At 39.9% G+C, this 24,495-nt stretch overlaps 1 protein-coding gene and 1 long non-coding RNA gene across 52 annotated transcripts in view; one reads left to right on the forward strand and one right to left on the reverse strand.

The window, feature by feature from the left end:
- Positions 1-24,495, reverse strand: part of TENM3 (teneurin transmembrane protein 3) — a 1,291,416-nt gene that overhangs the window by 12,972 nt on the left and 1,253,949 nt on the right. For all 47 annotated transcript variants that reach the window (XM_038135908.1, XM_038135903.1, XM_038135907.1 and 44 more), the window contains 5 exons: positions 23,688-23,920; positions 22,939-23,093; positions 21,235-22,109; positions 4,714-4,889; positions 3,788-4,023 (listed from right to left, as the gene is read on the reverse strand). In XM_038135908.1, coding sequence (XP_037991836.1) covers positions 3,788-4,023; positions 4,714-4,889; positions 21,235-22,109; positions 22,939-23,093; positions 23,688-23,920 — 1,675 coding nt within the window. The remainder of the gene's footprint in view (positions 1-3,787; positions 4,024-4,713; positions 4,890-21,234; positions 22,110-22,938; positions 23,094-23,687; positions 23,921-24,495) is intronic.
- The window catches only part of LOC119700588, a 28,493-nt gene continuing 8,991 nt past the window's right edge, over positions 4,994-24,495 (forward strand). For 2 of the 5 annotated variants that reach the window (XR_005256819.1, XR_005256816.1), the window contains exons 1-2: positions 12,205-19,145; positions 23,694-23,895. This is a non-coding gene — a long non-coding RNA (uncharacterized LOC119700588). Of the gene's footprint in view, positions 7,235-12,204; positions 19,146-23,669; positions 23,896-24,495 lie in introns of those variants that run through there. The other 3 variants (XR_005256817.1, XR_005256820.1, XR_005256818.1) reach the window with 3 other exon arrangements.

Here is a 24,495-nt window from a genome sequence, read left to right on the forward strand (position 1 = left end):
TTAGAGTAACAATGAGATTTGGTGATATAGCTTGTTTCATTGGGCAGTGTAGGGCTGGAATAACACACCTCAGCTAATGCAGTGCCTTCCTCTAAAGTGCTTCTTAATAACATCTCTGCTAGAAAATACTTCTGGGGGAAAAGCTGAATGTTTTTATTGTGTTCAAGATAATTACACTCCAAATACATTTGAAACCACTGGATTTCATTACGATAAAAACTGTACTCGAGGAAATTTCCAGTGAAGAAACACTTAATGATAAAAACTGAGTCTTTTGACACTTCTTACCTACTGTCCTGATACGTTTCAATAATTTATGTCTCCATCTACTTTAACTCCTGTTTTTCTTTCCAGTGAGAAGTAGGAAATCTGTCTGTGATTCCTCTGTTAGGAGTAGGAATATATATTGCTGTGTCTTACAGAGAGATTCAAGAGATAATGTGAAATCTGGGGACCTCTGCATTGCTTGGAGTATGTCAGGTCTCAACAGGAGACTCCTCTTGTGAGCACCCTTGTCTGTGTTACCTGTCTACTCTGGATGCATCCCTTGGGACAGAGTTCATACCAGCTCCTTTATCTGAGACCTCTGAGACCCTCAGTACAAAGGCCCTAAAAAGGTTTTTTCATGCAGAGGACTGGCAGGACCTTTGCCTATGACCATCTTATAGACCAAACATACAGCTCCAGAGAAGAACTAGCTTATTGAACAGTTACAAACCAAGTCAGAACAAAAGCAAGATTGACTGAAGACTGCTGAGGAAGGGCAACATAATTCCTAATTAATTTCTTTAGAAAGATTACTAGTACTGGGTAGAACTAATGTTAGCAAGATAGAAAACCAGGAGAGTACCTGATGGTGTACTTTTTAACATTAGATACTGCATATGTATAACACAGTGAGTGTCACAGAGATGAGTACCTCTACTGGCAATACATTTTGTCACTGTTTCTTGTCTACATTTGTCTTCTTTGCAGAAAAATGTTGATGACATATCTGACTGTACATAGAAATGATGAGCTCCATAAATTATTCCTGTTCTTCTTTCTCTTGTTTTCTTTTTCTGCTTTCCTACATCCCCCCCATCCACCCCCAACTGACAGTTCGGTAATATCTTTCCATGTAAATCAATTTCACAAAAAATTCTATTTTTTAAAGAATGTTCATTGCTGATAAGTTTATTTCCTTTTTTTTTGAGGCATTTGTCACTTATTAGCTCATTCTCCACATGCCCTACTTCTCCCATGTCTTTGTACAATTTAATGAGTATTATTTTATCCTAATCTGTAATCTTTCACTTTCCCTCCCATCTTGTTAAATATTTCCCCTTTTTTTTTTGTTTGGGTTTTTTTGTTTTGTTTTTGTTTGGTTTTTTGGGTGTTAATTCTTGTAAGTTAAAGTTGCCCATGACAACTTTACCTTCTCTTCTTAACTGTTACCACTGTGGGGTTTCCAGCCCTGGATTGGGGTGACCCGAAAGATGGAAAAGTCTCTCCTCCAACCCGTGCCTTTAATGAAAGACTCAGTAGTCTCCTCGGTAGTCTGTTCTTTAGGTTGTTTATTGTTGTTTATCTAAAAGATTCTTCTCCCTGAACTGCTGCGGCCCGTTCAGCAGGTCAGACAAAGGCACACTGCCCTCCCTGGGGGCTGGTGCCATCTTTTATACATACATTACGTGTTACATGTTTATACTTTTTCCCCAATACCTATTATCTATATTGAATGATGACTTTCTACTCTAAACCAATCTGTGAGTGCCAACATCACCAAAGACATGGAGGCTAGGAAGGAGAAAGAAAGAGGACAGGGCACACCCAAATCCCTCCATCTTAGAACTCCTTACCCCCATGTACAAAACTGGGACCCCTGCGTACAAAGCTTAAAACCCCCCTGTACAGCACTCAAAAATCCCTCCTTTCACTTCGTGACTACTTCTACTATGCTATTTAAACTTTTGTGTGTGGCTTGTAATTCTTCATACAGAGTTGGTAATTTGCTCCATGGGCTAAGATCAAAACCCCACGTGTGTCTTTGGCTGCATGCCGGGGTCTCAGAGCCCCCTGCCAGCAGCTCTGGCCATCCAGGACACCCAGAGGGATGTTCTGGATTCCGACAACCACCACTGCACTTGAATGCCAAAACTTAGTGTCACTTCTGAGAACTGCGCTTGTGGTGATTTGTTTCACTGCCAAACCTCTCTCGGGCTTCTTTCACAAATGACTTGGCAGGTGTATTATACCACTGTGGTTTAAAATGACATGCCCATGAACCAGAACCACAAGGATGAGTTTCAGAATTATGGCTTCCTTTTCCTCTACCTTATCAATGTAAGATAGCTGCCACAGGTTACTAATATACTGTTCTTAAGCAGCTGCTGCTGTGCATAGTTGTTCTTCCTTCTTGAAAAAAATACATTCCTCTAATAGAGAAAGTAGTAGAGAGGAATATAACCTGCATAACAGCATCCCCTGCTTTCTTGTCCCAATGGAAGATACAAAATATTTTAAGACTTCAAATGGCAAGAAGTCAAGTGGTCTGAAATTACTTACTTTCATTTGATACACTGCCTAGGCCTTATTTTAAAGAACTGAGTTCATTTCTAATAGTAAGTCAAACCTTTGATCTTGAAATGGTCTCCTGGCAACACAATTTTAAATGCTTAATCTCTGTTGTCTTTACCAAATGGCTGTCATAAATCATAGTTTGCTTCCTACTTGTATTTCACTCACTATACAGGAAGAAGGAATGCCAACAGAATGGTAAAGACATATGTTAGAGGAATGTGCCATCCTCATGCACACACAGTTAAACCCTTTCTACCGTAAGAATAAGTCTTACTACAATTTTAATTTAAAATAGAAAAATTAAAAAAAAAAAAAAAGGGACTGTGCTAACTTATGGTAGAATAATTTAAAACAGGATTCTGAATCAGTTACGTGAATTCAGTACCAGAAAGAAAAGTGAAGAAAAGTGAAGGGAAGCAGAAAATTATTCTTTTTAGCCATTCCAAGCTAAACCAAACAGTTTAAATTGCACAGAGTGCTGATTTTAGCTGGCGTATTTCTTCACAGGGGCTGGTACAGGGCTGTATTTTGGATTTGTGCTGAACACAGGGTTGATAACCTAGAAATGTTTTCATTGTTGCTGGGCAGGGCTTCCACAGAGCCTGTCTTTTGTGCTTTTGGTACTGCCACACTGGAGAGCAGACTGGGGGTGTGTGGGAGACTGGGAGCAGACACAGCCACGACAGGTGACCCCAGCTGACCAAAGGGATGTTCCAGACCATGTGACATCATGCTCAATATGTAAAGGGGGGATGTTTGGAGTGATGGCTTTGTCCCCCCAAGTCACTGTTAATGTGTGATGGGGCCCTGCTCTCCTGGGGATGGCTGAACACCTGCCTGCCCATGGGAAGCAATGAATTAATTCCTTGTTTTGCTTTGTTTGTGTGTGTGGCTTTTGCTTTCCCTATTAAACTGTCTCAACCCACAAATTCTCTGGGTTTTACAGTTCCAATTATCCCTGATCCTGCTGGTGGGGGCCTAAGTGAGCAGCTGTGTGGGGCTTGGCTGCTGCCTGGGGTTGAACCATGACACACAGAAAAGGACAATTAATAAATAAAATAGCCAATAAATGAAGTAATAAAAACAAGTACTTCCAGATCTATGGTCAGCTTGTCTAGAATGAATATTCTGTGGTTGCTGGATGGCAATACCTACAGGAATGTACTTACATTTCCTCATTCCTTAATGAGAATGCAGTAGATACCAGTCATGCTTGTGTGCTTACCCTAAGCTTTCGGCCAAAGACATTGACTTTTCCTTGGGCCTGCTCTTTCCGGAATCGCCACTCCACCAGGTTCTGCCCGTTCTCCCCTGGCAGGGTCATGTTTCTCTTTGCCATGGTTGGGTTGGCAGTGCCAGCCAAGACATGTGGCTCTGTCTGGTAGTGTGAGTCCAGGCCGCTGGCGTACAGGATTCTCAGTGAGCCATCATACCCGATCTGGTAGCTATTTCTTAACTGATCTGAAAAGGCCAAAAAGAGAATTACAGATTACCTACATGGATTAAGACTCTGCCTTTGTATTGGACACTATACAATATGTGCATCTTGACTTCACATAACTGACTCAATGGTAATAAAGAGCCAGGGTGAGGTTGTTAAGAATAAGTGTATCCCAGGGGAGCAAAAATGCCTTTAGGACCTATCATCAAAGTTTCTTAAAACACTTAAGAAAGTCTCATCCTCATAGTATATTCTTTGGACTGGCACAAAACACATTCTCTGCTGTCTCACTAGGCATTTTTGGCCTAATCCTAAGCATACTATGACTATTCACTTTTGCAAGTATGTGGTTGCTGGGATATTACATGTTACTTTTAAGCTAAAATATCACTTCATTCTATTTCTGTACCTATTTCCCTGTCAATCCATCTCTTCTTTCCAAGATTCCTTTTTAATATCAAGTAAGTATTCTACTTCCCATAGCTGCTTACAAAACTGATTTGGTTAGAAAACTTACTTAATGCTACTTTTGTTGCAATACTACTGCTTTTCCTGAGCAGTTGTTTCTGCATAGGTGTAAAACTGTGTATGTATCACCCCTTCGTCCAGACACGATGCCCCTAAAGTTTCACTTCGATTTGGAGCAGCTTGTACCACAAGAAAATAATTTTCAGGCTGCTATCTGCTGAGAAATCTATAGTTTACAGTACCTTGAACCATGGTATAGAAAGAATCGATCGATGATAAGTTGGAAGTGATGCTGACATCTTCCTCTCTGCTGGATGACTCAATGTCCACTGTAATGGCCCTTTCCATTTCCCCATGAAGGTTAGTGACGACTCCAGTTGGGAATGTAACATTTGTTAGACGGCCCTCGCTATCATAGCTTAAAAAAAAAAAAAGTCCAGAAATGATATATAGCAGGAACAAATTGTTTTTACTTACAACTAAAATGAACAAAACCACCAGCTACTCATATTGTTAAGGCACTTTTGCTTTTTTTTGTGTGCATGGGATAGGCATAGCAAAGACTTCAAACATGCTTTGAAGTACTCAAAAGACTGCTTAACATACAGCAGCCTCAATGGTGATAGCAAGAGCAAACAGATGGATCTTCAGCCCTGCGTATTATTCTTTGAAGTGCGACCAGATCCTGCTGCACATCTAATTCACCATTTCAAAGGAAGCATATTTATTGGTACTAAATTCTGTAATATTCTGTTCTTGCTCCCTCCTACTGGAGTAGATTTTGCTGTTACTGTAGGAACCCTCAAAATTTTTGAAAAAAGAGTATCTTAAAAGTGTCTCTTGGGCCTTTCCTATTCAATGAGTATGCAGAACACCTGTACTCCTGAGTGCTTAATGTCCCTGGGATTACTACGAGCAGAGTCTAGGGTAATTAATCTACTTAAACTGCTTGTAGCTGGAAACCAGAACAGCTAGCATCTCTAAGTTGTTACCTGTCTGTGGATCATAGTTTGAGAATTGTGACACAAACCATGAGATTTTTTTTTTTCTGTTTCTACTGACATTTATTTAAACCCACAGCTATATATCCATTTAATATGAATAGGTAGATAGAATTTCTGTAATTGAAGTAGGTCTTGGTACATGACCAGAGACCATGCTTACAAATCCAAATCCAAACATGCATTTTGACCACAGTATAGGGAGAGGTAAAGCACTGCATGAGCTTCTTGTCATAAAGCTTGTCTTTGAGCTCTTCTAGTGCTAGAGTCTTGATTTGTCAGCCTAGGTGTTCAGCTGAAGCTCCTTGTTTTGAAGTATAGCCTGCCCATAGCTGCAACGGAGAGAAAAAAAGCATCCGAAGGATGATTTCATGCCCACTTATGACCTGTTTGCTCTCAGTTTTCCATCCCTCTCCTGTGACCATGTAGTGGGAAGCTGAACAATGCCTTAGTCTCTTAAAGTAACTCGAACATGACCCTGCAGGTCCTCACAGTGTGCTAGACATTTCATGCTGATATTTATCATCAAAATTGCTCCTACTGGAAAAGAAAAGCAAAACCAAAAAAAGCCCCCCGAAAGCCCCAAGCATATCACTGAGGCCACAGAAACTCTTTTTCTTAAAATGAGAGAATTAATCCTAACAGCTGTAACCCACAACACTGACTTTCTCTGAACAGCATGAGTACTGCACAGCATTGCTGTAACTGAAAGGATTAAGTTAAGAAATATTTTCTTCCAGTTTGCTTGCTCTGTAGATTTGACAGCTTTTTGCATACAGTCATTTCCATCCTTTTAGCACAGTTGATTTCCTTTGTTTATGTAAGACTTTCACTTAGCAACAGGAAAGAGAAAAGAATGTTTAAAAATCAGAAACCATACTGCAAGCCAGGGAAGTCAAGTGAGAAAACTTATTTTTTGAAGTTAAGTACATTCCAAGATAATGGGGTTTCTTCCAGTGTGTTTCTGTCCCTAATTGTGGTTCTTTTTCACATACTGGACTTGGCAAGCTCAGATATTCCATTTATGCAGGAGACCAAAACAAACATACTTAAGTTCCTTGAGCATGAATGTGACTGCTAGCCTATTCATGACCTTCAGTCTCATGCCTCAGTTCCAAGAACTTATTTTATTTTCATGCACTACTTCCCTTTCCAACTCTCTGGGGAGCATATATTGCCCAATTAGTGTCCTTTTCTATTTTCTGCTTTATGTTTGAAAATGGTACCAAATTACATTGTTGGGAATTACTTCTATCTGTTGATTACAGTAGTCAAGTGCTGGTCTTCATTTCAAACAATGCTTACTAAAGCCACAGATGGTAAGATTTCCCTGTAAGAAATTTTTGCCCTTTTAATCACAGTATCTGTGAGAAACTAATTACCATATTTCTCAGTATACCACCTGAGCTGGAAAATGCTACACATCAGTAGTATTCAGTGCAGTGTGTGGCTTTAGTGCAGTACACAGCACTGAACTGTGCTATGCTTCTTTTATGCATTCCCGCTTCCACATTATTATTTTTTGACTGTGCCTAAAGTTCTTGAACTGGTCTCATCTTTCACAAATATGGGAAGGCACATCATGAGCCTGAGATAAGCAGTTAATATTACAGTGGGGGAAGAGTTCAAAGACCAGCAAGAAATCATGTTACACATTAACGTTCTTAAAAACATGACTTTAAAGCTGAAAGAATCTTAAAAGCCATGATTGCTTGGTTCAGGCATCCTAGTGCAAGAGGAAAATGCGACTGAGATGTGAAAGGTAAGAATAGGATTTCTCATACTTTTATAGCCAGGAACAAAAAGAAAAAGGGGAAATAGGCCTTTCTACAATTCATTACATATTCCATTTGCTGACAGATTGCTATGTGTGTCCTTCATTTTGTTCACTGTACATTGAATACTAAACTTACTTTATACTTGCTATCTTCTTGCCCACAATCAAAGCCTTATCAATGCACACCATAGCAACATCACTCACACCTTTGGGCATTCTGAAGCCATTTTTCTTACTACATTCAAATATCCTTGCATTCTGCTGCCAAGGTGAATTTATTCATCCAAGATTGTCAGTTTTAGACTGAGCGATTTCTTTTTATCTGCCTAGTGTTCTAATATTGAAATTGCCCTAGAAGGAATGAGATCTGAAGTCTAGAGGGCGAGTGCCTATATTTGGCATTTCACAGCCTCTTTGATCTTTTCATCCAAACACAAGCTCAGACACATGTGTTACCATGGAGCCCTCTGATCTTTCTCTTTTGCCAGGCTCCACAGCAAAGCTGTTCCACCAACCTCTTCAATTCCTGAAGAGTGAGTCTCACATAAACTTTTCAAGAATCTAAACCAGAAACTTGCTCCCTGGACGTGACCTTGTGCGCATTAATCCGCTCAGCTCACTTTTGTTGGCATTAACGCAACAATCTTCATATTTGGTCAATAACTATGAAGGCAGCAGTGGGGGCAGCTGCCACCACCGCCAGCTGAAGTTCCCCTTAGATCAAATCCTTTTTCTTCCTTAGGATGAGCTGCCACTGCCAGATAGTTTTCCACTTCAGCAGTGAGAATTTCTTGGAGATAATGATTATCAGCTTCCCAGATTCTTGACCTTTTGCTCTTCACCTGCTGGAAGTCTCTCTTCCATTGCTCATCTCCTTCAGTTTTAATTACATGCCTTCCCAGACCATTTTCTGTTCTAGGCTATGTAGGACACTTCACTTTGCAGTAATAACTTCCTGGTAAGCCTTGCCACAGATGGAAATGTCCTACTTTCTTTATTTTTGACTTGTTTCTCAAGTGTATTTTATCTTAGTCTGTAGCACATTTAGCTCAACCCCAACATGAAGAGCATTATTAATGTTTTATATCAGAAGTTATTTCAATGTAGAATAGGGAGCTGTAGAAATGAAGTGTATAGTAAAGGCTGCACCTAAAGCCAATTGCTAATTTATGACTGATACTGTTTTTCCCCAGACTTCTGCAGCACAATCCCTCAACAAAATAAACTCTGTGATATTTTTTTTTCTGTTGTAAACATGTCAGGTTGAAGAGTAAGCGCAGCAGTTCCAGCACGTTTCAGATAACAAGACAGTTAATATGCAGTCCAAATGCATATTAAGTATTTAAGACTGGTTACTGATTATACTATTAGTTGGGATAGTGTAATAGAGAAATGAAGCATGAATACATTTCATAATATAGACATGTATAATTTTGACAGTAGAAAAGTACTGTTATACTTTCACTCAACTCACATTAGGTATTTTCTCTGCATCTCAGATTACCAAGAGTGGCTAAAAAATTTATGGAACATTACCCTACTTATTTCAAACTATTAATGGGAAGCCTTCTATACCTGAGTGCCGCTTCTTGGCAGGTGAGAACAGAAGGTTCAAGGTTGATATTCAGGGGTGCAATGTGTTGATTTTTTAGGTGCATACCATGTTGACAACATGCTGAAAAATCTGTCCCAACCTGGCAATGAAATGTCTCCCTTGGCTTGTCAAGGCCATTTAAGCCACATTTACATAGAAGAGTGTTGTCTTTAACATGACAGAATTTTGGTTTCCAAATACGTTCTTTCACTTGTATTCAGCCTCCGTAGCACACTGCAGGTTTAGTCCCTCCCAAATGAAAGTGAATTCAAAATTGGAAAATGACGGCAAAGAAAAGCCACTCTAGTAGCACTTTCACTGCATGCTCAACCAGTACAAAATTGTTATTTTGCCAATCAAAAGGAAAGAAGCCCACAGTTCATATACCATCACTTTTATTAGCATTTCTTCACCTGTAGCGAGCTCTCCTGTCCCCTGCTGGTTTCAAATTGGGCATGGCAAGTTACTGGAAGCTCTAGTTTTGGCCACCTTTAACCATTATGTGGGTTGTAGAAAGAAATAAAAAAACTTTCAACTTGAATGTAATGAATTTTGCATTTTTTCTTTTACTCAATTTTTACATTGCTTTCCTCATTTTGATATGGATTTTTGCTTTTGATATGTCTGAAGAGAGACTGAATGAGCCTGCTAAGAATAAAAAAGGTGAAAATAATATGAAGATGCATGGATAGAAATTATTTGTCCCTTTTCTTTTTTTTTTCATTTCTTATTTAGTCAGATTGAAATAGACACTTCAGTGGATCCATAACTGCTCATATATAACCCGCACATATTCCTTTATTACCACACAACACATTTGTATTTGTATCTAAAAAGGTTTAGCAGCTTGCTTGTGAATTCACACTACAATTATACTGGAAAACCTGAAATATTTAACTATGGCTTCCTTTGAAAATATAGCAATTTTTTTTTAACCCCAAACAATAAATATGGTGGTATGTCTTCCTAATATTTTGTTTTGCTTAACAAAAACTATAAAAACTATCTGCTTCTTCTTAACAAGAAGAAAGCAAATGACAATTTGATATATATCAGTAGCCTGTAAATTATGACGAGTAGATTTAAAAAAATTATTTTATTATTATCTAAGAAGTGATAAAATTTTTCTTTTTTTCTTATCTGGAATATTATTAAGCATGAGAAAAAATGCAGCCAGGAGGGTCAACTATGTCCTGGGGTGCATCAGGCACAGAATCACCAGCCAGGCAAGGGAGGGCATTGCCCTGCTCTGCTCTGCACTGGGGCAGCCTCACCTCGAGTGCTCAGGGCAGTTTTGGGCACCACAATGTAAGAAAGATATAAAGCTATTCGAGAGCATCCAAGGGAGGGCCACGAGGATGGAGAAGGACCTTGAGGGGAAGCTGCATGAGAAGAGCTGAGGTCACTCCAGGTCTGTTCATCCTGGAGGAGACTGAGGGGAGACCTCATTGTGGTCTTCAACATCCTTGTGAGGGAAAGTGCAGGGTCAGGGACCGATCTCTTTTCTGTGGTGACCATGATGGGACTCGAGGGAATGGCATGAAACTGTGTCAGTGGAGGTTTATGTTGGATATGGCTTATATTGGAAAAGGTTCTTCATCTAGACAATGGTCAGGCACTGGAACAGGCTCCCCAGGGAAGTGGTCACAGCACCAAACCTGACAGAATTAAGGAATTGTTTGCACAACACTCTCAGACACATGGTGTGATTCTTGGGGCTGTTCTGTGCAGGGCCGGGGCTGGGAGCTGGATGTTGATGATCCTTGTGAGTCCCTTCCAACTCAGAATATTCTATGATTTTATGAAAAAAAAAAATCAATATTCTTTCCAATTTTACAGAATTCTAAATATATGAAAAAATATTTTCCTTTCTTTTCTCTTTATTTCCTGCTTTATTCCTTTCCCCTCTCCCTCTCCTTTTTCCTTTCACCTGTCCCTTTTTATTTTCCTTTTCCCTTCTGTTGTCCCTAGCTCTGAGAAAAAAAGTGGATAAATAGGAATTTCAGAAAATAGGTCCAGGAGTGATTCTAGGAAAAAGTTAAATTAAACTACAGCCAGATTCCCAATTCTGGACAGAAATTTACATGCCTACTTGTTTTTCAATGGAATCTAGGCAGAAAATGCAAACACACAAAACCACAGAAGTTAGAAGGTCATTAAAAGTGTTAGTATCAGCTACATTTATCTGTCCTGTCCAACCATCAGACAACTCAAGCTTTTCCTGTGCCTTCATCTGATGGCTTTTCCATAGGGAAGGGTCTTTACTCTGTTTTCATCTGGGGAAGTCTTATAAAACTGTTTGCACAGCTGGTTAAATAATTCAGGTAATGGTCTTTTATCTTAGCAACGTGGTCAGGACGAATTTTTTAGTTCAGGTTTAATGAAGAGATTTCCTCAGCTGGAAAGTGATTGGCAATTTCTCTTTTCACCTTCTCTTTTTATAACTGCAGCTCTTGAGGCTTTTTATTTGGTGTGTCTATTTTGTCATATTGTTAAAAGGACAGCTTTCAGTCTTTTTTTGTAAACCGACATTCAGCACACCAGACGTGAACAATTCACTTAAATAGGCCTTTCTTGACAGCCATAACTCATCTGCAAAACAACAGGCACACTCTAAACAAGAATCACTGCAGGAAATGTGTCTGTTGGAAATGGAGCTCAAAGGAATGAATCAACACCTTTTCCCATGATAGCTCATTCACTTCCATACGGAGAAGGTTTTGATGCTCATTTTCCACTTCATTGCACAACCAGACAAACAAGCTTGAGTTCAGTGCTTGTGCCATGTAAGATTGACCACTTTCACAGCCCAGTCGAAAATGACTTCCAGGTATTTGGAACCAGGTATTTTGGGGGAGTGGTGTTTTGTGGAGAAAGAAGCAATACATGAATTTACCATGCTGGGGATGCTTTACTTTTTGCCAGAATACCGGTGAACTTCTCACTCACTGCTGTATGGTACAGCAGTCCTCCATGCTGTGCCGACTGCTGCAGCAAACACCTGCCATGTATACTCTCATAAGGAGCCACGAAACCAAGGAGTCTCTCACAACTCATATATCTGACATGCACACAAACCTGCAGAAACGAGCAGCGCTAATGAAGGCACTGCTTTCCGAAGAGCAGGAAGCACAGCTCCGGGGGATGCGCCAGGGGAAGGGGGGCACTGGGAGCAGTGGGGTGTAGGCAGTGTGGCTTACATGAGAGGCATTGTCAGGGATGAAGCAGCTTCCCAGGGCTGGGAGTGTGCCTCAGCAGCTCACACTCTTTCCAACTGAGTGCAGCCAATTCCGGAGCAATTCAAGGAGTCTCATTCTTATGAGACAGCCATAACTGTCTATTTAGTCTCATTCTTATGAGACTAAATACAGTAGCTAGGCTGTTATCTACAAGACCTCAGCACTCATCCCTCACTTTTCAACTTCCCTGTAATGGGAATTCACTGCCCCTGAGCCCTGTGGGATGCACAGAGGAAGGATTCTGGGTTTGCTAGGGTATGCCAGTGGGCAGCTCCCCTAACCTCAGGGCTCCTTGGGGCTGCTGCCTTGTCTGTGTGTCACCTCCCCCACCTTTTTAGCTCATCTATTGCTGCACGAATAAACGGTGTGCCTTGTGGATATAAATACCAGAGTATGGCCTTTCAACTAAGAGACATGTTGGTGTATATATACTTTGTGTGACATATTGTTCCTTGTTGTAAGGTCTGCTTACACTGTCAGAGCTGAGTGTACAGGCCTTTGGTGAAAAAACGACATAAGGCTGGTCTGTTTGGCCAGTCATTTTGTTCACAGAATAAGCTGTAATGTTGCTTTCCCCCCTGTAATTCTTATTTGGTGGTAGGGTGGGGATTTAATTTAATTTAATTTAATTTTTATTTTGAAAGGTTAAAAACTCCACAAAGCTGTTTTTACAGTGTCACAATATGTGGGCAAATGAACTTATTAAATTACATAATGTTTGAAAAGCAAATTTAGTAACAGGAAAACAAAATTATATGAGTGTACTTTCTTTTCTTTTAGAGCAGTGAAATACTAAGATAATAAACAGTAATTGCTAAATTCAGATTTTGTGGGTAATTTAGAATAACAACCTTACTCCTTCAGAGTACAAGTCACACCCAATTAATGCAGGCTTCAGAAGTGAGAGACTTTCCCTTCTTGGGAGGGGCCTCCAAAGGTAAGGCTTTAAAATGCATTTCCCTTGTAGGCTTCCTTGAGAGCTGATCAGTCTGGCAAGCTGACAGCAAGGAAGACCAAATCCCTTGATGGGGCTTGAAGATATGTTTGAATACAGCATGACTGAAAACAGAGATTAGCCTTCTCACATGTGGTCCTGAGCTGTCCTTCCACCCTCACCACACCAGGTTCCCTGCCAAGTGAGTGTGAAGGAGGGTGAGCTGGCTTGACTCTAGCCTCCCTCACTTTTGTTTGACAAAGAAAACTAACATGGAACAAGATTGTTAACATGTCAATAACTAAACAAATGGTATTGTGAAGTCCTTCATAAACGAGAAGTGAGACAGATACTTTCAGGTGCCTGGGCAGAGCTGACTGGATTGACAGTGCAGGACATTTATTTCATTAATACAAACAAAACTGTTTATTTTGCGGTACTATCCTTACTTCTAAGTGCTTTCTGAAACCAGAGACATCACCTGCTTTCTTGACAGAAATCAAAGCAATTCTTTCTTTTTTGTACATGTAACATATAATAATATTGCTATGTGTCTTCAGCATTCTGATATTGATGTTATTATGTATTCAATGGTTTCTCAGGTCTGCTTTTATAACAGAGCCTAGTTCTAAGGAGAAGAAACAGCAACATTCAAGAATGAAGAAATGGGTAAATGTCTATTAGATGAGACATACTACTGCTATCAGGGCAATATGGGGACACACTGCAGTTCTCTAAAAAATTTGAAACTCCTATCTAATGTTATATATTAATGGATTATTTTTAACATGGATGTTTTTTATTAAGCAGGATGAGTTTGAAACAGCAAGTTTGTGCCCCAATGTTAGCACAAGTCTTATAAGACTAAATAATATAATGTATTATGACAGCTACTGTAAAGCTGAGTGACACTTCTGGTTTAGGAAACTGTGAGACATAACCTCTATTCTTTAAAGCTGAAGATAGAAATTTAAAAAATGTATTGAATGATTTATCTTAAGAAGACACATGCTAAGTCCTGTCAGCAAGCACAGCCATCACTGAGTTCCTCTCAGAAATTGCATGTTGCATGCAACACAGTTACATACTTGTGTAGCGTTGATGCATTCAGTGTAAAGTTAAAAAACCCTCCAAATTAAATATGTCAGCTTGATATTTTTCCCTACAAGTTCTCTTTGGGTAGGGGGCATACTTAGCTTGTTTGAATAGAGAGGAAGAGTTTTAATTGCCTTCTGGCCAGCCTTGCCTCCATGGGTCTACGTGCAGATGTGAGAGAGGGTTATGGCTACTAGATCTTCAATTTGTGTCTTACTGAGAGGAGGAGAAGCAAACATGCCGTAAGAGAGAAATATCTGTATTGCATGCTGCATTGTGCCAGACAATGCGGATACAGAGGCACTTATGCAAGGACTGGCTATCTCAAAAATATTCCCAAAAAGACAGTTTGGAAACAATTAAGAATGAAGAGAATATGTTTTTTGTTGCTTGAGTATATATAGTATGGGAAGATTAAAGACATTGCACTTGTATGTCACAGTTTGCAATCAAGGGCTCATGTGATTCCATAGAAGTCAATGCAAGAACATGATAATTGGCTAAACGAAAGTGCTTGAATGAACATGGTTAATTATTTTATAGCCACTACATTTTACACTGATAAAGCAAGAAGCAGCAGCAGTAAAAGCAGAAGATACCAGAGGTTGTTGATAGTAAACGGATAAAAATACCTAAAAAGCACTATGATACCAAGGACATTCAGATAGTGTTGTTTAGTAGTGATAAAAAAATACAGATTACAATTTTGTAAAAGTTCTGGTATTTCTAAGAAAGCAGAATCAAATTAGAATGAAAGACCCAAAACTGAAAGTAACAAGAACCCCAGGCATTTTTAGATACTCATAGTACTGAAGTATAAATGTGATAGAAAAATGAACACAAATAGAAACACAAATATTACAGGAAAATAACCCCTCACAAATGTTACCTGAAATGGTACAGAAACAGTAATTATGAAAACTGGATTTTGAACCTCTTAATATACAGTAAAAGTGCAAGTGAACTGACACTCCTATTAGGGTATCATTTCAATCTGAGCAAATTAAATACTTGCATTTCAGCATAAGTTCCATAGACTTTTCCATAGCCAAATTTCACTATTTCCAAGTCAGACTCCACAGGCAATGCATTAAGATGAAGCAAAAGAAAAACTGCAAAACACTCTATTCTCTGTTGCCAACTGTTGACAGTTACAGATGATGTGCCTGGTATTTGGGGAAACTAAACAAGTCCAAGCCAGAGGCAATATCTGACTCTGTATCACAGAGTTTTAGGGAAACCACAGCACTGAATGCATTGCTAATAAAAGTACAATATGCAAACTCTGCAGCATATAGTGAAAATAGATTTTTGCTTGCAATTCTCTAGAGTCCATACATTACTGTAAGGATTTCACATTCTGCATGATTTCACCACCTTTCCAGAATAGCTGGAAAGCTCGTTGATTTAACTGTGGGAGCAAAGTAAACTTGTAAGAACTGTGCTTGCTAATGTCACTCTCTTTGCTTCCTGTTGCACTGCCTTGAAGACAAGGATTGAGTGGGGGAGAGAGGAGGGGAAGGAGAAGACAAATGAGCTCAGGGCATGAAGTATCAGGGGAAACACTGGATGGACTGTCAAGAGATACAAGAGGGGACTGCAAAAAAATTCACTGCTGGGAAAGGAAAAAGCAGAAAAGTCAAACACACCTTAGGGAAATAATGGGGGATGTGGAAAGGAGCAAGAGACAAGGTAAGAAAGTAAGGAAACGTAGTAGGAGGTCTGGAGAGCAAAATGGAGTAATGGAAGAAAGGCTGTGGATTTCCAGAGAGAAGGATCCAGAGATCTGGATCAGATCTGTGCCTGCTGATACCGCTTCTTAAAGAAGAGGAAGAAAAATGAAAGAAAGCTGAAAAGAGATAAGGAACGGTGGCTACTGGGATTACTTCATGTCTAAGGTGATCATAAGCAGCCTAAACCTTCCAGAAGAGCTTGAGAGGGGAAGAAACAGTTGTATTTTTACCGAGGAGCCTGCAGAAGCACCCTGCAGGCTGTGACTGCTCAGGGACAGATCCCAAACGCCCAACACTGGGCTGAGCAGGATCTGTTCCAGAGCAGCTGAAGGGCAGCTCTCCGTGTCTGTGAGAGACGGGCACGGTGCCGAGCGCTCCCGTGCTCACACACACCGCAGCCCTGCCCGGGCAGCCTGTCCTGGGGGGATTCGCCCTGGCACAGCAGCCTCTGCCAGCTCCTCATGCAACCCAAGGACCACAAAGCAGCCACAGGTTGGCATGGCTGAGCAATTGCACAAAGGCTTCTTAGGCATTTGCTTCTGGTATTTCAAAACCTAAGTCAAGAGAAAATATTCTTTTTGTGCACCTGGCTTAGCTATCTGTATGTAAAGTCAGAATGGAAACTGCTGCATAGAAATAATGCCATACAGGCTAGCTAGGAAGTGTCACTTCCAAAATGCTAATATGCAGATAATTAGTTTAACTTTTAAGATTTATCTGTTTAAATGTTCATATTATGCACACATAATACGCAGTTATAGTTAATAGTTTTCAGCTCAGATAGCTCAGAATTTTGTGCGAAAATTTGATTAGGCTGATTACTTTTATACCTTGTTTAATACTATAATTTCATTATAAAACCTAATCTGGGCAGCATTTAGCTTCATATGGCTCCATTAGTTTTTCAGTATGCATGCATTTTCAATAATTTCTGTAAATGCTCTGTTAACACCATTTTTATTCAGCAAGTTTTTGGACCTCTGAAAACAGGTAACAGTTACTATGAATTTGAGCAACAGTGCTTTAAAAAAAGTACACATTCCTAAAATATAAGGTATCAGTTTTGATCAGTACACTATAACCCTTAGCAAAACAGAAATTTACAAATCCATTTTGCCATAAAGATTTTTAAAAATCCCACAACAAAGAAACAAAGAAAACAGATTATATGATATCCTAAGTAATTCAAGCTAGTACTTACAATTTCACTGTAAAAACAAACAAAAAAACCCCCCAAAAACCCCATTTCTTGTGTGTTAGTCCTTCCCTTCTTTAGGGAAAGAAGAGACTAAATAAAATAAACTATAGATTAACTAGTGTCCAGGCTAAAATAAATAAAAAGTATATTTCTTCTGGATCTGATATTAGTGTGATTTAAATTGTGGAAAAAAGCCATTAAAAGAAACAAGACCAAATGCTTTAGTATGTGCCAGAGCAGTGATTGCCAATTTTTGGGATGCAATGTTTTTGCAAATATTTCCCCTTTGTACTGAAAAGTCCAAGAGGAAAAAAGAAAGATTGAATCATTTTCATAAACCTGCTTTCAAACCACTGAGAACTCAGCTGAAATAAGTTATTTGGATCCATGCTCCACGTATACAACCAGACTTGCACAGGAGAATAGTTAACCAAGCCATTCCTGAGTTGCTCCTAAGGCTGAACTTTTTATTACTGAAGTCACAGTATTCTTCCTTTGTGTATCTTCAGCCACTTAAACAGATTTGTGACAATCAAAAGGTGAAAAAACCTGGCTATACTCAAAACTAGTTGACAAAAGGCATTTCTGGTCCATTGGACATTCAAACAGTGGAACATTTTTAGCTGTGAGTGGGAAGGAAGTCTGGATTCACCACGGAATATAAATTCTATCCTTTTCTCAAAATATTTTGAGAATCTGAGTAACACAGTAAATAAAATACATAAATTAACTGTGATATTAAAAGAAAATGCATTCAGCAGTGAAGTTGAAATATTATGCTACGAATCCAGAATGATTTCTTTTCAGAATTTCTTATTCCTCACTCGATGTTTGAGGGATATCTTTCCATTTTAACAAGGCTTCATTTTTTTCAACAGAAAACATTTCACCTGGTAATGTTTTAGCCCCATACTACCCACAAACATCAATATGCAGAAGCTGAGAGAGATACACCCTTGTACATCATGTCACGCCCCCACAAACCCCTGTGATAATTCACGGGCTCCATCTCTTTTGGCAATAGTAGCAGAAACCTCCCAAAGTTCAGCGTAGTCAGATTTAATGTTAGTAATCATGAGCACCAAAAAATCACAATAATACTTGATCTTATAATAAAAAATGGCAAAAGAGTTGTGTTCACAATTATTTTTTCCTTCAAAAGGGAAATATACAGACATAGATTTGGGGCATGGGGATTTTATGTTCAAAAGAAGCAAGCAGCTATCATGACTGATGGATATTTTTAAGAATGCTGTTTTGGCAAGAAAAATAACACAGTGCCTTCCTCCTGCCCCTTATTCCCTGTGGCTTTACATAATCAGTACAGTTTTTTTTATTTTTGGTTTTAACTTGTACTGAGCATCATAGAAAACATTACTGGAAGGGACCTTGAGAGGTCATGCAGTCCAACCTCTACCCCAGGGCAGGATCTGTTCTTCCTGCATTGGTCCTGAAAGATGTCTGTTCTGTTTTTAAAGACAGTCTATGAAGGGCAAGGGGTCACTATCATTGTTGTCTGCTCCAGGGCTCCAAAACCTTCACCGTGAAGTTCCTCCAAATGTCTGATCGGAATCTTCCTTGTTGCAATTAAACAGATTACTGCTTCACCATGGCTACAGGGAGGAGATAAATATCTTTGCTTCTGCAAAAGCCTCATACACTTGCAAATTTGGGAGAGTGAAATTGCCTAGCTTTTTCTATAATTACTTCAGCTTGGGAATTCTAGCGACACATTGGTGGGAGGTAATTGTTTAGGAAGTGCTTAAGCAGCAGCTTGGAAATAATACTAATAGTTACTGAGGGGAATAGCCTGCCCTTTGGGCTCTCTGTAAGTCAGCTGGACATAACCTAACTCAGACCAGAAAGTCTGCATGAAAGCAGATCAGGTGTGAAAGACGGCTATTTACAGACTCAGGAAACAGCTGTGCACTTCATGACACACAGTACCTTAAATTCTCCCTATGATGGAAACTACAGACCTATCACCCATTGAATAGTGAATATGATATCCAATTTTTTTGCAGACACCATTAAGATGCATTCAGGAGCTGCCAGCTACTGCAGGACACCACAGTAGGTTACACAGAAACTACAGCCAACATGGTGAGAAATTACTGCCCTGATTAAAACTCTAGGTCCTCAATTAGCCACTATGAATGCCAGCATGATTAAAAGCGCCTGCTGTACCCAGCAGATAGATGCCTTCATTTCTGTACTGTCCCCAAACTGACTGTCTTGCCCAACTTGCCTACTGGAAACAAGTGGCTGTGCCTGTCACAGCTCAACGCTGACTTTACTGCCTGTGGAAATGAATGGCTATTCCCAGCCCACCTAAAGCTGTGCTTTGGTCTCTCAGCATACAGGACAGGGCTAACTCAAGAGAAGGAGAACACCTGCCCTGCCAATCAAACACTTTCTCATTCCTCTGTGTACCCTTGCTGTGCTTCTGTGTCCTCTTGGCAGGACCTAAAAAGATACACAGCGGATGCACCAAAGCCCAATTAAATATTACAGATGTGTGCTAATGCTTTGGGAAGGTGCCCGCTACCAAAGCCCTGCCAATTTACAGATTATTGTAAGAATACCTTAAAACTGGCAGCAGTACCATCCCACCTGCTGTCTTTGTCAGGGATCAGCATTTCTAGCCCTGTCTCCACTTCAGGACACAATATGCAGTGAAGCAGCACCTGCTGCTCTTCTGTCTCTGATGGGCATCTGTAAAGGCTGGAGAGTAGATACAGGTGCTCAGAGTCCTCCTGCACACTGCCTCAGCCAAATGTACACTGACAGAAATATGAAGTTATCTCAGAACACAGATGTTTGGCTTTGCTGCCACTGCCTGACACTGGCACTTTATTTTCTTTATCATATGTGTTGAATTGAAAGCTTTTTTTTAAGCCCTGACCTTGGCAGCAGTTGCTACTGCATTTCATCATAAAGATACGAGAAAAGAAGAGGAGGAAATAAAAAGAAGAGGGACTTACTGAATTTTCATGATGCCCTTTGTAATCCTGGATAGTTCAACTAGAGGCCTCTTAACAGTTTTACTTATCACACTAAACTACATCTTCCACTCCTTCATACATACCTTCTTACCCAGCCTCATAATGTCTTTCATGTGAGTTAAGAATACACATACTTTTCCAGCTGGCAGAGACAACTGAAAAAAAATCTGTGCTAATTCCACATTGACCTTTTTTGAAGTAATGATTTCTGTTTTAAGCTGCATTTTTGTTATGTTTTGCTTAGCGTATTCAATTGGCAGTTCAGATCATGTGGAGATGAAGTTGCTGATAAAGTCTGTATGTGAATTCTCTGGTTCTACTAGTTTATCTGTAAATTGCCATGATCTTCCTTAGTCAATATAATTGAGGATTCTGTAAAATGCTTTGCTAATCTGTCTGTTATGAACAGGCATTGATGACTTAATGAGTGTAACACAGGCTAAAGCAATTCACTGAAAAGATTTTTTCTGAGGTTGGTAAAATTACAAGTCCTACTGTTCCAGTAATACCTCTTGCTGTTGTGCTTGCACATGTACATGACATGGTGCTGGTGGTTTCTGTGTTTTCAGTTTATTCCTACAGGAATGACACTTCCCCCATGGCCCACATTTCTTTTCTCAGCTTCCTCCAACTGGGTCCACCTGTGTGAAAGCCTGCTGTGCTGTCCAAGAGATCCTTCCTGCATACCCTCCACTCAGTGAAACACAACCTTTTACTACCCACCCAGATGTTATTTTTGGGCAAAAGACCATGAAGAAATGCTTTTGCTTAAAAAAAAAAAAAAAAGAAAAAAAAAAAAGAAGAGCAGCAAAGACAAATTTCTTGTCAGTATTTGCAGCAGAAGAATGTCAATCTAATGAGCAAGTGGGATGAAAATCTGGTTTTTGATGCAAATCTACAAACCCATGGTTGTCTGAGTTACAAATTTCTTGACAAGAGTGAAATGTTGTCTCACTATTATTTCAATATATAAAACTGAAGTTCAAAATAATGAATTCAAAATTATTCAGACCCAGTGTTCAGAAGTCAGACAAATAAGACACAGGAAGACAGCATGGGAAATTAAAAGTATCTTTCTGTGCTTTTTGCTGTCAAGGGTCAACTTTACAGTTACTTCACCCAGAAAAATTTCAAATGGTCCTGTAGAACTCAATGAAACTATAAGGCATCTGACTTTATGCACTTACTCAAAAAAAGTGGTCCATCCAGTCTCATCGCTTTTAGTTGCCAGAAGTCCACTGTTGCCATGGTAGGTAAATAAGACCAGCTCCTGCCCTTGTGCAGTCATGCTTTTCAAACACCCATTGGTGCCTATGGTCAGCCAGATGACTTGGTTATCAGGAGAGACCACTCTTACTGGCATTCGGTTGGGATCCCGCCTGATCCGAAGAGTATTCCCGTTGCTGTCCGTTACCGCGGTAATGTCATTGTCATTACTGTAGCTGAAATTGTACAGGTAGTCTCCGGTGACTAAACTCACAGTGTACTGGTGAGTACCATTGACATCAAAGATATACAGCTCTTGGTCAGTTGGAGAAGCAACTTCATAAAAGTTCATTGAATTCATTAAGGGTTTGTTCTTTGACACAGCCCGTATCCTAATGTTTCCCAGGTCAGCAATATACAGGGTGCCATCTGGAGACACAGCTAAGGAGGAAGGGGCATTAAGTTTGGCATCTTTAGCATAGCCATCTCCATTTTGGTAACAGTCACAGTTCACATCATTTTTGCAATCACACTCCGAGGGTATTCCAGCAACTAAAGAGATCTCTCCATCAGTTGTGACCTGTCTTATCCTATTTATCTTTTTCTCGTCAGTTTCTGTAATGTAAAGCACGCCGCTGTAGGACACGGCGATGGCGGTGGCCGACTCCAGCGTGGTCTGGACGGCGTGTTTGCCCACCGTGTACTCCACCCCGGGCACCTGGCAGTGCATCGGCCTCCCTGCAGCAATGCGAACCTGACGGTTTTCAGTGATCTGCAGAACCACGTTGTTATCCAAAACATAAATGGAGTTATCCATTGGGTTGATAGCTAAATCTGTAGGCCATTCCAGACGAACCTAAACAAACAGAAGTGTTTTGTTAAACAGTTAACCAGTGCGGATTAAATTAATTAATTAACCTTCAGTTTTAGACGCTGCTGTAAGGATATTCTCCATCTGCTATAAGCAATCACAACTGAAGAACTTGCATGAATACATGCAGCAAACTAAAGTTTTCAGGGAGACAAGTTTTCAGGCATCCACTTTAGTGAAAAGAAAGCCAGTTGCATTGAAATTATAATACAGGCTGATTTTGCCCTCCAAATTTCTGTACCACAAATGCATAAATAACTATAGAGGCAGGTATCAATGTCTAAATGCTTGTCAACAGTATTAATATTTTATTCTTGTAGTAGCAAAAATAACGTACTACCTTCCAGATTATGAAACACTGTACTCCATTTTTGGAACATACCACTGCTGACATGTCCCTTCTTACCTACACAAGTTTTTAAGACAAATAGAAAAATACAGGGGTTTTGTGTAAATCCTTTCATCCACTCTAGTAGGCTAAGGATGCAAGCAATTCAGAAAACATCAACATGCCAAGATAGTTCTAAGAGACATGCCATTCTCCCAGTATTTACTACTAGGCTTAATGTTTCCTGTTGATAGTTTTGCTGTTCTAAACCAAACTGAACTTTATGGGCAGAAAAATTGAATACAGCAGTGTTTATAGCTAAGAGAAAACAGTGCAATTCACGCCTGTAGAACAGGTTGCTTTCTCCCCCAAACCTGCTGTTAAATCCATCATACTCCACCCAGTTTTATTTTAAGGGGCGTGAAAGCTACATCTCAGTTTCTATCACCAGCTCAGCTTTCCAAATTAGCAGCAACTAAAAAGTACCTGGCTGATGTGCATGCTGGTATCACAGGTTAGAGGTCGTGCTGAAGTAAGGTCATTGGAGCCAAGCAAAGTCGATATTATTCCATTCTGATCCACTTTTCTGATCATGGTCCCATCAACAAAGTAGATTAACCCATTCTTGTCTATTGCTATTCCTTCAGTGAAGCAAATAAAAATTAGGGGTTTTTTTTGTTGCACTACCAGTGAATACATTATCCACAACTAAGGGTATGGCTAGAACGTATCTAGTGGAAATTGCAGGCAGAAAATCTGGTCTCAGGCAGTAGGTAGTAATACAGCCTGTTAATATATTTTGCATGACAAACCAGTATTCAGCATGAAATCTACTAATGTTGATTGCATTTGCCGTTCATTTGCTTTTGTGCGTTGGGAAGGGACTAGCTTTTAAGTTAACTTTAAACATAGAATAAATGGAACCAAAGGCAATGCTCATTTTAGATATTCACTGCTGCCTGCCAAACACATAATCTAAATGCTCTTATTGAGTGTTTAAAAATGCTCAATAACCACTCAAGCCAAATACTTCCTAAAGAATCAACCCTAATTGATTTCAAAAAAATCAGTCCCCTGTAGCTCTCTTCCTCTATAGACTTTCTACTTGTAAAAAAAAAATTACTCAAACCCCCAATTTTGAGCCAACTATTGAATTCAGTAATTAAACATGATCATGCCCCCAGCTCTGAACTTCTGTATTATTCTGAATGTTACAGAGGGAGAACCTTTTTTACCTTTAGGGCTCATGAGAGTTGCCTCCACCGCCTTGCCTCCATCACCACACCTTGCCTCATCAAACGGCAGGCACTGCTCCCCCGTTCCTCCTACAACCTCAACATTTTTGGTGAGGTCTTTCGCACCGGTGAGCGACTTGGGCCGATAAATCCTGCGGGTGTTTGTGTCGGAAACGTACAAATCTCCCGTCACGGGGTCGGTTGCCAGGTAGTATCTGTGAGCTGGGTTGTTGCTGCAAAATGGAATAACACATTGCATTATGCTGTAGTTAATTGCAGCTAACATTGGATCAAGGAGAAAACAGTTTAGTTCCTATGAGCGTGCAGTAACGCAGACAGAGTTAAATTCAATGGTGATGCTCCACGCATAGGTAGCACAGGTCACAGGCCCAAAATGGTTTTGGTCCACACTTCTCATCTGTGTCACTGGCAGCCCAATCTAGATTAATCCCTTGGGGAAAGATGGTCCATTTTGTCTTTGATGCTCTCAGGCCAGTTCAGGCTCTCTCATTAGAGACTGCAAATGCGTCTCTAATAGGCCAAATCAAAATACTGGAGTTTAAAACCTTCTGAGAGTTCTGGGAACCTTGATCTAGTTCCAAATTTTGCAGCAGGAGCCCAGGCCTCACTTACACTTTGTTGGTATTATCCTATCTGTTTTATTATAATTTATACAAGGCAGCTGGGGTTCATGGTTTATGTAATTCATAAACAGATAAGACAGAGTTTGAATGATGAGTTCACAGGAAAGAGATAAGACATCATTCATAAGTATTCGTTTAATCCACTGCTTTCAAATGCGTGATAT

The sequence above is a fragment of the Motacilla alba genome, chromosome 4 (genome assembly GCF_015832195.1).
Source record: "Motacilla alba alba isolate MOTALB_02 chromosome 4, Motacilla_alba_V1.0_pri, whole genome shotgun sequence".
Taxonomy (NCBI): domain Eukaryota; kingdom Metazoa; phylum Chordata; class Aves; order Passeriformes; family Motacillidae; genus Motacilla; species Motacilla alba.